The 12,567-nt window shown below is 45.5% G+C and overlaps 1 protein-coding gene across 1 annotated transcript in view; it reads right to left on the reverse strand.

Annotated features, from left to right (window-relative positions):
- Nucleotides 1–6,772: 6,772 nt before the first annotated feature.
- Nucleotides 6,773–12,567, reverse strand: part of ANKFN1 (ankyrin repeat and fibronectin type III domain containing 1) — a 175,464-nt gene continuing 169,669 nt past the window's right edge. Inside the window, exon 17 of the mRNA XM_075559286.1 lies at nucleotides 6,773–7,545. Within this exon, the coding sequence (XP_075415401.1) occupies nucleotides 6,773–7,545 (773 nt within the window). The remainder of the gene's footprint in view (nucleotides 7,546–12,567) is intronic.

Raw genomic sequence — 12,567 nt, forward strand, 5'->3', positions numbered from 1 at the left:
AGATCCGGGATATTGCCTGGTGTGTCTTAATCAATAGTTCTTTCTTAACGGGTGTCATCAGAAAGGCTTCCTTTCCCACACCACCCCTCCCCTCAACATCTCCCTCCCCTCCCCCCCACCCCCCCAGCCGGTGTCCCAGCCCCGGGGAGTCCTTAGGGAAGGGGATATTACAGAGCACTGCCATTCATTCGGTTTGGTTTGAAAAAGCAGGTGAACTTTTATTTGAAGACAGAATTAGGAAAAGAAAGTCATGGTTTGCTTAGAAAGATGCCAATTTACGGAGGGAAACAGCACGTCGGGTCAGGGCAACAACACAGCTCTTTGAGGCTGTCGGGGAAAGCCAATCACAAACATGCCAATAGGAAGCCCGCCCGGTGAGAGGGCGCGGGTGCGTTTGAAAGCATTCAGTAAGACTGCCCCCCGGTGAGTGTACCCCTGAAGCAGCACGTTTCCTATCCCTGGGAACTCCCGGGAACCTCCGTGCGGGCTCTGGGAAAGAAGAAAGCTTGCTGGTCCCCGAGGAAGCGGTGGGTGTGGGAGCAGAGATCCCGAGGGGAGCGCGCATGCGGAGATGCACTGAGACATTGGAACATGCACATTGTGGCGGCGGGGGGGCGAGCCGGGTGCACCTGCGGCTGGCCCCGGGGTGTGCCATGGAAACGTGCTGCCGTGCTTCCCAATACTTGGCAATGACCAGCTACGGAAGAGCAAGAACCCAACTGGCACTGATCAGTGAAGGAAAGGTCCTGCTTTTCTGGCTATTGTCAAAGCATTGCCCCCATGAATAAATACCTCTTCCAAGGTTTCCATGAGAAGCTCTTTTTTTTTAAAAAGCTCAGGTTGAATTTTTAAACATCATTGAAAATTTTTTGTTTCAGTTGAGTTATGGACAAAAGCTACGTATATCACGCAGCATCAGAAAGTGTTTTTGACTTCTTTGCCCTTCAACTTCACCCTTCAACAGCATTAGGAGAAACATGAAGCATACTGGTATTATTTAATGCTGATGAACAGTCATTACCTCTTTGAGCTAAGATTCTTTCTGCTGACGACTTTTCTTACAAATACAATTAGGCTGATAGGAAGTTATCAAAAATACTTGCCATTAGGGAAAATAAACCAGAATCTTAGTTCGCGTTCACTTCTGACCTCTACTTATAAATCTGTAGATCGAACAGGCAGGCGTTTTACCAGGGCTGTTGCTGAGTAAGGATACTGGCCATTTACAATGTCTGTTTAAAATGTTAAAATAGTTTGCAAATGTACATACTACAAAATATTATTGGTTTGAGATCAAAAGTCACATTTAACACATCATCCATGATTCATCTGTATATTTACAGAGGCTTCAAGCACACAAAATTGTGCAGATAACAGACCGGAGTCTAATCTTTAAGGTATACTCAGTTGCATACATAGCAACAAGATACAATACATTCTGAACAAATAACAACCGATAATCAGCCAAATTACTATGTACACATTAGGCAGGAAGCAATTAAACACTGGCTAATAGAATGTCACTTAAATTATTTTTCCTATGAGACGTCCTCACCACACGCGCGCGCACTCACCCACGCACACGAACGTGCACACCTTAATTATTTTGCCATCTCATTAAACTGATGCTTGTGCCCACAGGCACGCGTATGCCCAAAGATGTGGTTTGTCACAGGGGAAGAGGCAGCACAGCAACTCAGAGTGACTTAACATGACGATTTACCAAACGTGGCTTTTACTGTGAAAGCATGTGCAGACACTGAAGTTATAGATGGAAGGAATGGGTGCAGAGAGCATTAACTAATCGCTTCATAACGTCCGCCACTATGTTAAAGACTGGGTTTGCCTAAAAAAAGAGGAAAAGGAAAGCAAAGTGTATGTAGGGAAGAAAGACATAAGGATAATATTGAAACAAGTCAACAACAACAACAACAACAACAACAACGAAACCTCTCACTTTCCTTAATAAAACATTTTCAGTCTGCCTAGCTGACCGATAAACAGAACGGACTGTCCATTTGAATAACCATCTTACAAATTCATTATTACTGGAAATAGGAAAGATAATTGAAACACAAATATGACTACTGTGTGCAGCTGCAGTGGAAAAACCAGAGACCTGGAATATGGCAAAATCAGTGCTCCATAAACAGTCAATGGGTTTTTCTAAAAATACCTTTTGCTAATGGCAAAGTTCAATACCTCAGAAAAACTCTGAATTAAGATCTTAGGATCGGTTTCCAAGCTGTACAACACAGTTTCAAATACACTACTCTTGTTGTTTGTAAGGCCACATGGAAGTTTAGCTTAACAGTCAGAAGCCGTGTGTTTGAACACCTTATGAGGTGACCAGCAAAGAAAAAGGAAAAAAAAACCTTTTTTCCTTATTCGTGCTACTACCTGCGAAGAGGTACCATTGCTTTCCAAGTGGTTCCTTAAGAGGGTTCCTTAAAGATACATCTGGAAAAAGCAAAAGTCAAGATTTATTTCATTGAATCAAAAATATTTAGACTCTATAAAGTGACAGCGATGCCGTTTCAGTTCTCAGCGAGCGTCTTCTCGTCTTTCCATAATTGGTATGTCTACTGTAGTAAGCAGATCTACCAAGTAAGGGATTCACACATTCAGGTGCAGCCTCTGCTGCGTACAAAGTGGAGAGCATCGAAGGACAATGACATCTTCTTCCCACCAAGTATCAGTGTTCAGCGATCTCTGCTTGCTGCTGACGTAACTGGGGGACTCAATGCAGGCCCTCAGCAGCTTGAGCTGACAGTTCTCCAAGGGAAGGAGAGCTCATCAAGGAGGAGGGTGAAGAACAAGAGAAGGCCAAGGAGTTGGGCTTCTCTGGTCTACCTCCTCTACGAACAGCTCTGTCTTCAGGGGTGTGCATTTGCGGGACAGGATAACAATGAATGAGAGGCCCAGTCCTCTTTTCCACTTGTCTGGCACGACCTCCTGGCAAGGCCGGGGAAGGTGGTTGCCAAGTGGCTCCTGGACAAGGTCTCTTTGGGGGAGTTTAACAAGGCTTTAGTCATTGCTTTTCATAAAGTGCTTTGAGATCCTTCAGGAAAGGGGGCTGGCAGAAGATTCTGACTAACTGGCTTCAACTTTCAAACCAAATGGAACCATTTACTCCAGGGTAGTTATTGCTTAGAGCATTAGTGAATGTTCTGAAAATGGAATAGGTCTCATCTTTAAGCATCCACTTCGTAAAGGACCTATGCCTTGAAGTGAATGCTTTGAATTATGGTCTCTTAGGTACCTTCATCAAGAGAAATAGCCTTGGAAACTGCTGCCAAGCATCTACGTAGTCCACTCACATTGCACTTTCCAGGCTGTCTGCTCTCATAAATGGACAGAAAGGATGAAACCCAAGATGCTCACCTGCCAGGCAGTATGCCCTCCTGGGGGAGGAGACTTGCCTTGGTCCAGTCAAGGTTTCTGATAAGAAGTATAAGGTGATGATGGTTATACTCTTAGGCCACTCGAGGCCCAGGAAGCTGTCTCTTTGTTGATGACTTTCTTCTCTGTGGGAATCGGGATAGCAACAGAAGAGGAGTCTAAAGACTGCTGAGGATTATTGGAAATGGTGAGAACTGGGTTATATTGGTGCGAGCTGAGCAGGTTAGAAAATCCTTGGAAAAGAAGACTTGGGAGAAGACACCCTCAGGTCAGATGAAAAAAGAATGCGAAGAAGACCTGTCATATCGAACAAAACTAACCCAAATAAAACAAGGCAAAGTACAATAAACAACAAAGCAACCCCCCAAAACAAACAAACAAACAAAAACACCAAACCTCAGACATTGTAAACTCTCTATACTTAGAAGATTGGCTAAATGATTAAGGACTGTGAATTAGAGAACACGATGGATATATTAATGTGAACTAATAAGCGCTAAGTCCTGCAAAGTGGAGGCTCAAGGGGTACCCAGGTGAACAAACATCTAATTACTCTGGATACATGTCCCTTTTTGATGAGGAAATCATTAGGAGAATACATCTTCTGGTGGATTAAGTATGCTCCTGGAAACCTAAAATTCATGATCCATTCTATGGACAGACTTCTTCACTCACTGCCATCGAGACAATGCCAAGTCATAAGGACGCTAAAGGGGAAGGTAGAACTGCCCCTGTGGGGTTCCAAGTCTGTACCTTTTCATGGGAGTAGAACGTTTCATCATTGTCCTGCAGAGTGGCTGGTGGTTTCAAACGGCTGACTTATCACTAGGCAGCCCAACGAGTAGCTACTACTGCCACCAGGGCTCCTTCTCCTCATAGAAGGTGAGAGAAAACTCATCCTGTGTCCCCAATCTAAATCAGCGGGGTTGAAACCAATGCAATTAGTTCTACGTCCGGGGGCATTGTTGCGTCTAGTGTACCAGAACATGCTGGCCAGGGGAGCCACGCTCGGCCTTCACTGCCTGTGCCAGGATCATGCAAACCCCTGGACTTCTTCATTCTTAAAATCCTAACATCTCATCTCACAAACTCACTCACAGAGGCAGTTTGCTTTACAGTTAGAAATAACTATCATTTGAGCACAGAAGAACCTCAGTCATGAGGAGTCATGAGATCCTTGTGTGTAACTTTAAATCACATCTTCCCTCAAATTGATTAATTAATTTACCCTGATGTCTTGAAATACATGGAATGTGTATTCCCTGGAAGGAGCTCTGTGATACTGGAAAGTCATTAGGTGAAGGTCGATTGAAGGACTTGAACTAGAAGCCAGCATTGATTGGATAATCATCATGTTTGGGTTGGTTTTGAGACATGAGCTGCAAGATAGGTAGGTAGCGTGTACATTATCAAGAGTTGTATAGCTATGCACCCACTCCCAAAGGGGGGAGCCTGCTAGAAAACAGAACTCGGGAATGGCTCTGAAGTCTGACCCTAGCTCTGCGATGGAAAAAAAGTGGCCTTGGGCAAGTCACTTAACCTCTCTGGTCTGGACCTTAATTGCCTCATCTACAAAACCAAGGACTTAGACAAATTGCAGGATCCTCTCTAGCCCACGCCTTCTAAAGAACAGACTACGAGAACTGCATGTTAAGTTCCTCCCAGGCATGGGAAAGGAATTGCAGTGATTCCAGAAGATCAAGATTCTTGGGGGGGTTCACCGAGTATAAAATCTCTTAAAAAAATAAAGAGTGAGCTCCAGGCTTTAGTTTTCTAATGACCGTAGGCCACGGGCCAAATCTGTGTCTTTCGGCAGGGTAATTATTTATGTTTAAATGTTTTGAAAATGGAAGACATCGGAATAACATTGTGAACAGGGGACTTTGTAAGAACCCCCATGAGGGGGCCGGCAGAATGGTGAGGACAGGGGTAGGGCCGTAAAGAGCAATATTTAACTGAAATGCATGTGAAGCAGAAAAGGACCGTTTAGAATGTCAGTGAGCTGAATGGGTTTGGCTCCAGCAGACGATAGAAGGCTCATGCTTTTCTGAACAGGCTGTGTGATTTCTCTTTGATTGGGATTTCTTGCTCAGGAGAAATGCAGGTGGGAGGCAGTGAGACCCATTTTCAGGTGCCTTGATACACACCCTGAATCGTTGGGTGACACAAATGGTGAAGGGCAGGACCACTAACTGAAAGGTTGGTGCCTCGGTCGACAGACCTGGGCATCTGCTTCCTGAGGTCACAGTCTTGAAAACCTAGTGGCGTGCTTCTACTCTGCGCACATGGGGTCACCAGGAGCTGGGATTCAATTGATGGCAACCAAGGGGCTTCTAAGGAAGGATCTTCCCTGAGGCCAATGGGCCAGATGACCTCAGAGGGGCATATCCAAAAAAGGCCCTAGACAAGCTGGCTTGTGCCTTGTGAAGGTGTGAGGGGTGGGGCTATATGCTCCGAAGAGACCATCACTACCTGACCATATTTGGAGGGCCCTTTCTGGTTCAATGACTATAGGCCTGAAATGCCCTGCCAACTAAGAGCGGATGCATTGCCATTTTCCGAGCTGCTGTCCCCCAAAACTTACTTTGCTTATTTTAGGATTGTAAAGGAAATATATTTCTGTTCCTGTCTCTCCACACCCCCTCCCCTCCGTGTATTATTCGAGCACACACAGCCATGTCCTCGTACTCTGGAACAGTTATGGTCATTTTCATGGTTGCACGGGGTTCTGGAAGGCCAGCTGCCTGCCCCACACCATGGGGCAAGCGCCTTTCGCTTGTGTCTGACAACAAGAGAAGAAAAGGCCTACTTTGTAGGGTCAATGATGATGGACAAATTGGAGTTGAAGAGCAGGGAATCCTGTACTTTGGAATGAACTGGTTTAGCTTCTGGAACCCAGAACAAGTCCACTTGAGTGTGTGCCCTCAAGGACCAATCCGGGGCTCTTTCTTCCAACATCTGCTGAGGGGTTTGGAATGGGGTAAAGCTATGCCAATTGTGTTTCCAGCTGGAGAATCCCTCCCCAGCCAATCATACATTCCTGAAAGATCCTGAAACCCAGGGGTCAGATGACAGAGGCCAGGGCAGGCCAGTTGGACCGGCCTACCCCAGGCCCAGGCACCACCCACAAAGTAGACCGTTCGAAGCACTGCCTCCGGGGTTCCCTTTGGGCGCAAAGACGCCTCTTGGTCCAAATCCGATGGGAAAGACGCAGGTATCAACTTCTCCTCCACTCCCACCCCCTGCAAGCCAGCGGCCCGCTGAAAGCAACATCCGGATCGACAGCATTCGGGCCGGGCGAGATGGAGCAGATGGAGAGGGCTGCCGGGGGTCTTGGTATGGACCGGCGGGCAGCCGTCTGAGGGCCTTCCTACAACATGCTGCTGAGGATCTCCGACACGGGAGAGGTGGCCGGGGGCTCGGGGCTCCTCGCCCGGCCCGTGGGGCTGGGCAGGCCGGCGCGGCCTCCGGGAGGCGGGCTCAGGGCGGCCCACGGCTTGGCGCCCTGGCTCACGGAGTAGGGCTGCACGTAGAGGCGGCGCACCGAAGGCCTCGGGTCCTGCCGGCTGCTCTTGCCCTCCTCCGGCAGGCTGGCGGCGTGGGCCAGCGCCAGCCCTCGGGGCCGGTCGGCCTCCGCGGAGTCCGGGGCCGGGCCGCAGGCCCGCGACAGGTGCGGCGTGTACACGCCGTCGGAGAGCGACAGGGACTGCGTCTCGCTGCGCATGCGCAGCCAGCGGTGGTGGCGGCTGAAGCCGCCGTAGTGCTGGTGCTTGCCCGGCTTCCGCTTTCCCAGGAAGCCCAGCGGCGGCCGCGCGCCCGGCGCCATCTTGGCGTGGTTCTTGGGGCCGAAGCCGCTGAGCGTGAGGCTGTGGAGGAACTCGGCGCACGCGTGGTGGGCCTCGGAGCCCGGGCCCGGGCCCGGGGGGTCCTGGCGCTCGCCCACCGGGGACTTGACGTCATGCACCTGCAGGACGTCGGGGGCGCTGCCGCTCAGGCCGCTCAGGGCCTGCTGGGCGATGTCGTGCGAGGACAGGTAGACCAGGTCCAGGTCGCGGGGGCTCAGGGCGTCGCTGGAATCGTAGTCGCTGTCCGTGGGGAGGAAGACTTCCGAGCAGCCTTCCTCATCGGAGCAGGGCTGCGAATCTGCAAAAGCCAGAGACGGGCGTTAGCGCAAAGATCGGCCCGGTGGTCACGCACGCAGGGCCAGCTTCGCCGGAGGTGGACAGGAGCACCGAGGCCCCGGCCCTTGGAAGGGGCGTCGGTCAACGAACGGGCTGGTGCCACCCGTTGAAGTCTATCATTTTTTTTTTCATTCAGAACAAAACCACCTGTATTAAACAACAAAATAATGAAGTATTAATTTTGGAACCAGGGGCCCTGTAAATGCTTCTTATCCTAAAGGGAAATGGCGGAGAGTCACTGTGACAGGTCCTTGGATACGTAACGGGAAGAGACCAGGCCCTGGAGAAGGACATTGTGCTTGGTAAAGAAGAGGGCCACGGAGGAGGAAGGCCCTCAAGGAAACGGATTGACACCGTGGCTGCAATATCGGGCCCAGTCATCCGAACCAATCGTGAGGATGGCGCAGGAATGGGCAGTGTTTCCTTCTGACGTGCATCGGTCGCTAACAGAACTGAATGGAGATCACCTAAGCACAACAACATTCCCCCTCCGCAATAGACACAGACTTTATAGTCCCTGGGCATGTGGAGAGAGGATGAAGCAGAAAACTGCTGGACCTTGCTCAACCATTCATTCAGCTCCTCTTCTTCCTTCAGAAGCTAGCTTTGCATTCAACAGAGTGGCGTGAATTTGAAAATGGGAAGAGAGGTGGAGGCAGTATGGCGGCCAAAGTCAGGAGCACTTGATATTAAATTCCAGCTGCCCTTTACCCATCTTGCTCCGTGATCTTTGAGAAATTGTTTAACATGCTTGAGATTCCGTTTCCTCATCTGCGATGTGTTTTACAGGTGCTTGCACGGTGATGCCTAACATGTTATGTTGCTGTGACGCTGGAAGCCGTGCCACCGATATTTCAAATGCCAGCAGCGTTACCTGTAGTGGACAGGTTCCAGCAGACTTCCCAGGCTAGGAAGAAAAGCCAGCTGGTCTACTTATAAAACGTAGCCAATAAGAACACCATTCAACACCACAGTAGATTGGATATAGAACGGGAAGACGTATCCCCAAGGTAGAAAGGCACTCAAGCAAAGGCCGTCATAATGGACACGAGAACCCCAGCAGTCATCAAGATGGTGAAGGACGGGCAGCATTTCGCTGTGTTGTACTTAGGAGTTATGGGTCCCTGTGAGTTGCCGCCAGCTCGATGGCGAACAAAAACAGTAACATTGGAGTGTTGTGAGAAGGAAAGGGATCTCACAAATAATAGATGGACAGACAGATTAGATTACTGGCTGCTTAAAAAATAGTACAATAAGCTTCTAGCCCCAAACTAAGAACACTTAATTCATATGCTGTGGCCCTGCTTGGTGCTCGTCTTCATAAAGAGATCACTGACGATAAGGGTGCTATAGTAAAGTGTGAAGAAACTCAATGGTGCCAGGCTATCTTTATCAGAAAGAACAGCGACTCTGAGGCTTGCTTTCACACAAACACCTCTCTAAGTTAGGTGCCAACAGTCCACATGAAAGGAGTACACCAACCTGTGTGATCCAGAGATTGCAATTATCCTCCAAAACTAGAGGAGGGAATGGTATCAGAACTTAAACTGTGAACACCTGGTTTGCAGAAGGCTGTGAGGGTGGAAACCCAGACTTGATTTTCCGGGCTCACACGTGGATTAAGCTTCTGGTGAATCCCCTCTGACCATAGTTGAGGGATGTAAATAGCCCTATTACCAGCATTGTAAACTCAATTATGACACACGGAATTAGGCTAAAATGTAATACCTTACTATTTGATCTCCCTTAAAAAAATTTTTTTAACCTATTTTAAAGCTGTTTCAGTTTGAAAAAAAAGAAAGGAGAAATACCCGTGGATTAAGCCCCTGCTGAATCCCCTCTAAGGACTGAAGCTGTGAATAGGCTTATTGTTATGCAGAATGTGTTGGAAACTGGATTGTTGCAGATGAAGTTTGGTTAACATTTAACACCCTATCACTCGATCTCCCTTGTGATCCATTTAAATGTTTTATAGTTTTTAATATTTTCTGCTTTCTTTTCAATTGAGGTTTTTAATGTTTTACTTTGTTATTGCTAATTTATTTCTTTTAATTTTTTTTGGTATATGAAATCCAGAATAGGTAAATCTATAGTGACAGTAACTGGATTAGTGGGGTTTTTCTGCGTGCATGGCAGGGGAGGTTGGGGGGAAATGGGAGCTAATAACGAGTACAAGAATGAAGAAAATGTTCTAAAATGAATTGTAGTGGTGATAATTGGACAACTCTTCTTGATCTGATCAAACTATTAAACTGTATTACAGGTGAGTTATATGCTAATAAAACTGTTCAAAAAATAGCTTTAAAGCGAGTAAGCTACAAATTGGTTTAATAGGTATCACCCATTTAATGAACTAGTTGTTTATATCTTTTCCTAATCAAGTTGTATGTTTCTGGAAATCAAGGACTGCCTAACATAGTTAATTCTTCATCAGAGCTTAGCACACAGCAAAGGAAAACATAGGCAAGTGTTAAAAAGAATCACTTGCCCCTGAGTCATTTCTGACTCAGAGACCCCGGGGGCTTTCAGAGCAGATCTGAGGAGGTTGTTTTGCTGAGGCATCTCTGAATGGATTTGAATCATCCGTTTTTCGATTAGTATCCCCGTGCTTAGCTCTTTGCCCTAACCAGGGGCCAAAAAGAACAAGAGAATTCTATAATTTTGAAGCAATTTCAAAGAATGTCCATTTGAGGCTATTTTAATACATGATTGCATTTGAGTTTTTAATGGCAACTAGTTGATTTCTATTTATAAAATAGAAAGTAGTGCCTGTATTTATGCATTTAAGAAAACATTCAAGCTTATTGCTATTGAGTCAATTCTAGTTAAATAAAATTCGTCTGGAAGAGAAAAGTTATGAGACTACCCAAGACATTGAAAAAGTCAATAGCAAGTCAATAGGATTCACCAGATATCAAAATATACTATACGCTTTGGTAATAAAATCTTGATAGTAATTGGTGTCAGGATGGGCAGATGCAGCTATAAAACAGCAACAACCAAAACTACAGCTCAGAAACAGTCCTTAGTCTGTGTGATATTTTAACAACACATAGTAACATAAGAAGTTGTTATGAACTTCCAACATTTCTAATGTTAAGAACTTTTAACACTTCAAAGTTGGAGAGAGAATGGATTATTTAATATACAGTGTTAGGAAAATTTACTATCCTTGTAGTAAAATAATTAAAGAAAGCTCTATCCCATACCATGTATAAAAATTAATTCCATGTGGGTTATACATAGCAAGCAAGCTCTGCAAGTATTAAAAGAAAATATGTTTACAATTTTGAAGTGGAAGATCTTTAAAAATAAGACAGCCCCAGAAATGATCAAAGGAAGGACCAGTGGATTCATGTACATCAAAACTTGGTTTTGTAAAATATATGGTCTGATAAAGTAAGTAAAGGATTGGAAAAATATTAATAACATATATAACATGATTAACATCCAGGATATCAAGAGCAGTAAGAAGACAAAATAGGCTAGGCGGAAGGACCAATGCTCCAAAGCTTTAAGACAGATCACTAATAATCATAATAAAAACGTTCAATTTTGAAAGTCATTAGGAAAATCCATATTAAAATAAAAATGAATTATTGTCCCCATTACACTTGCAGAAAAAAAAGGATTAATAATCTCATGGTTTGGTGATGTGTGTGTGAGAAATCATGGACTTAGGTAGTGAAGGTGTGATTTTTGAACTCATAGTTTTTAATGATAACTTTGATAGTTTATAATATATGAGGGTAGGTGAAGAAGTATTACTAGAAATCAGAGAAGGTCTTATCTATTTATCTCATCTGGAATTCTCCTTTTTTTCTGGTATGCTCTGCTTTTTAAAAAAATCATTTTATTGGGGGCTCATACAACTCTTATCACAATCCATACATCCATCCATTGTGTCAAACATATTTGTACATTTGTTGCCACCATCATTCTCAAAACATTTGCTTTCTGCTTAAGCCCTTGGTATCAGCTCCTCATTTCTCCCCTCCCTTCCCACCTCCCCACTCCCTCATGAACACTTGATAATTTATAAATTATTATTATTTTGTTATATTTGACACTGCCCAATGTCTTCCTTTGCCCACTTTTCTGTTGTCCGTCCCCCAGGGAGGAGGTTATATGTAGATCCTTGTAATCGGTTCCCCCTTTCAACCCGACCCTCCCTTACCCTTCCAGTATCACCACTCTCAACACTGGTCCTAAAGGGATCATCTGCCCTGGATTCCCTGTGTTACCAGTTCCTATCTGTACCAGTGTACATCCTCTGGTCTAGCTAGATTTGTAAGGTAGAATTGGGATCATGATAGTTGGGGGTGGGGGGTGAGGCAAGCATTTAGGAACTAGAGGAAAGTTGTATGTTTCATTGATGCTATACTGCACCATGACTGGATAGTCTTCTCCCCGTGACTCTTCTGTAAGGTGATGTCCAGTTGCCTACAGATGGGTCTTGGGTCCCCACTCTGCACTCCCCCTCATTCACAATGATCTGATTTTTTTGTTCTTTGATGCCTGATATCTGATTCTTTCCACAACTCGTGGTCACACAGGCTGGTGTGCTTCTTCCATGTGGGCTTTGTTGCTTGTGAGCTAGATGGCTTGTTTAACTTCAAGTTTACCTAGACGCTATATCTTTTGATAGCCAGGCACCATCAGCTTTCTTCACATTTGCTTATGCACCCACTTTGTCTTCAGTGATCATGTTGGGAAGGTGAGCAGCATGGAATGCCAGTTTAATAGAACAAAATATTCTTGCATTGAGGGAGTACTTGAGTGGAGGCCCAATGTTCATCTGCTACCTTAATACCAAACCTATAAATACATGCACATAGATCTATTTCTCCATCCTCATATATATATTTTACATATGTACATGCCTTTATTTGGGCCTCTATAAATGCCCTTTGCCTCCTAATTCTTTCTTCTATTTCCTTTTACTTTCCTCTTGTCCCACTATCATGCTCAGCTTCAGAGAAGG

Source organism: Tenrec ecaudatus, chromosome 10 (assembly GCF_050624435.1).
Source record: "Tenrec ecaudatus isolate mTenEca1 chromosome 10, mTenEca1.hap1, whole genome shotgun sequence".
NCBI classification, from domain to species: Eukaryota; Metazoa; Chordata; class Mammalia; order Afrosoricida; family Tenrecidae; genus Tenrec; species Tenrec ecaudatus.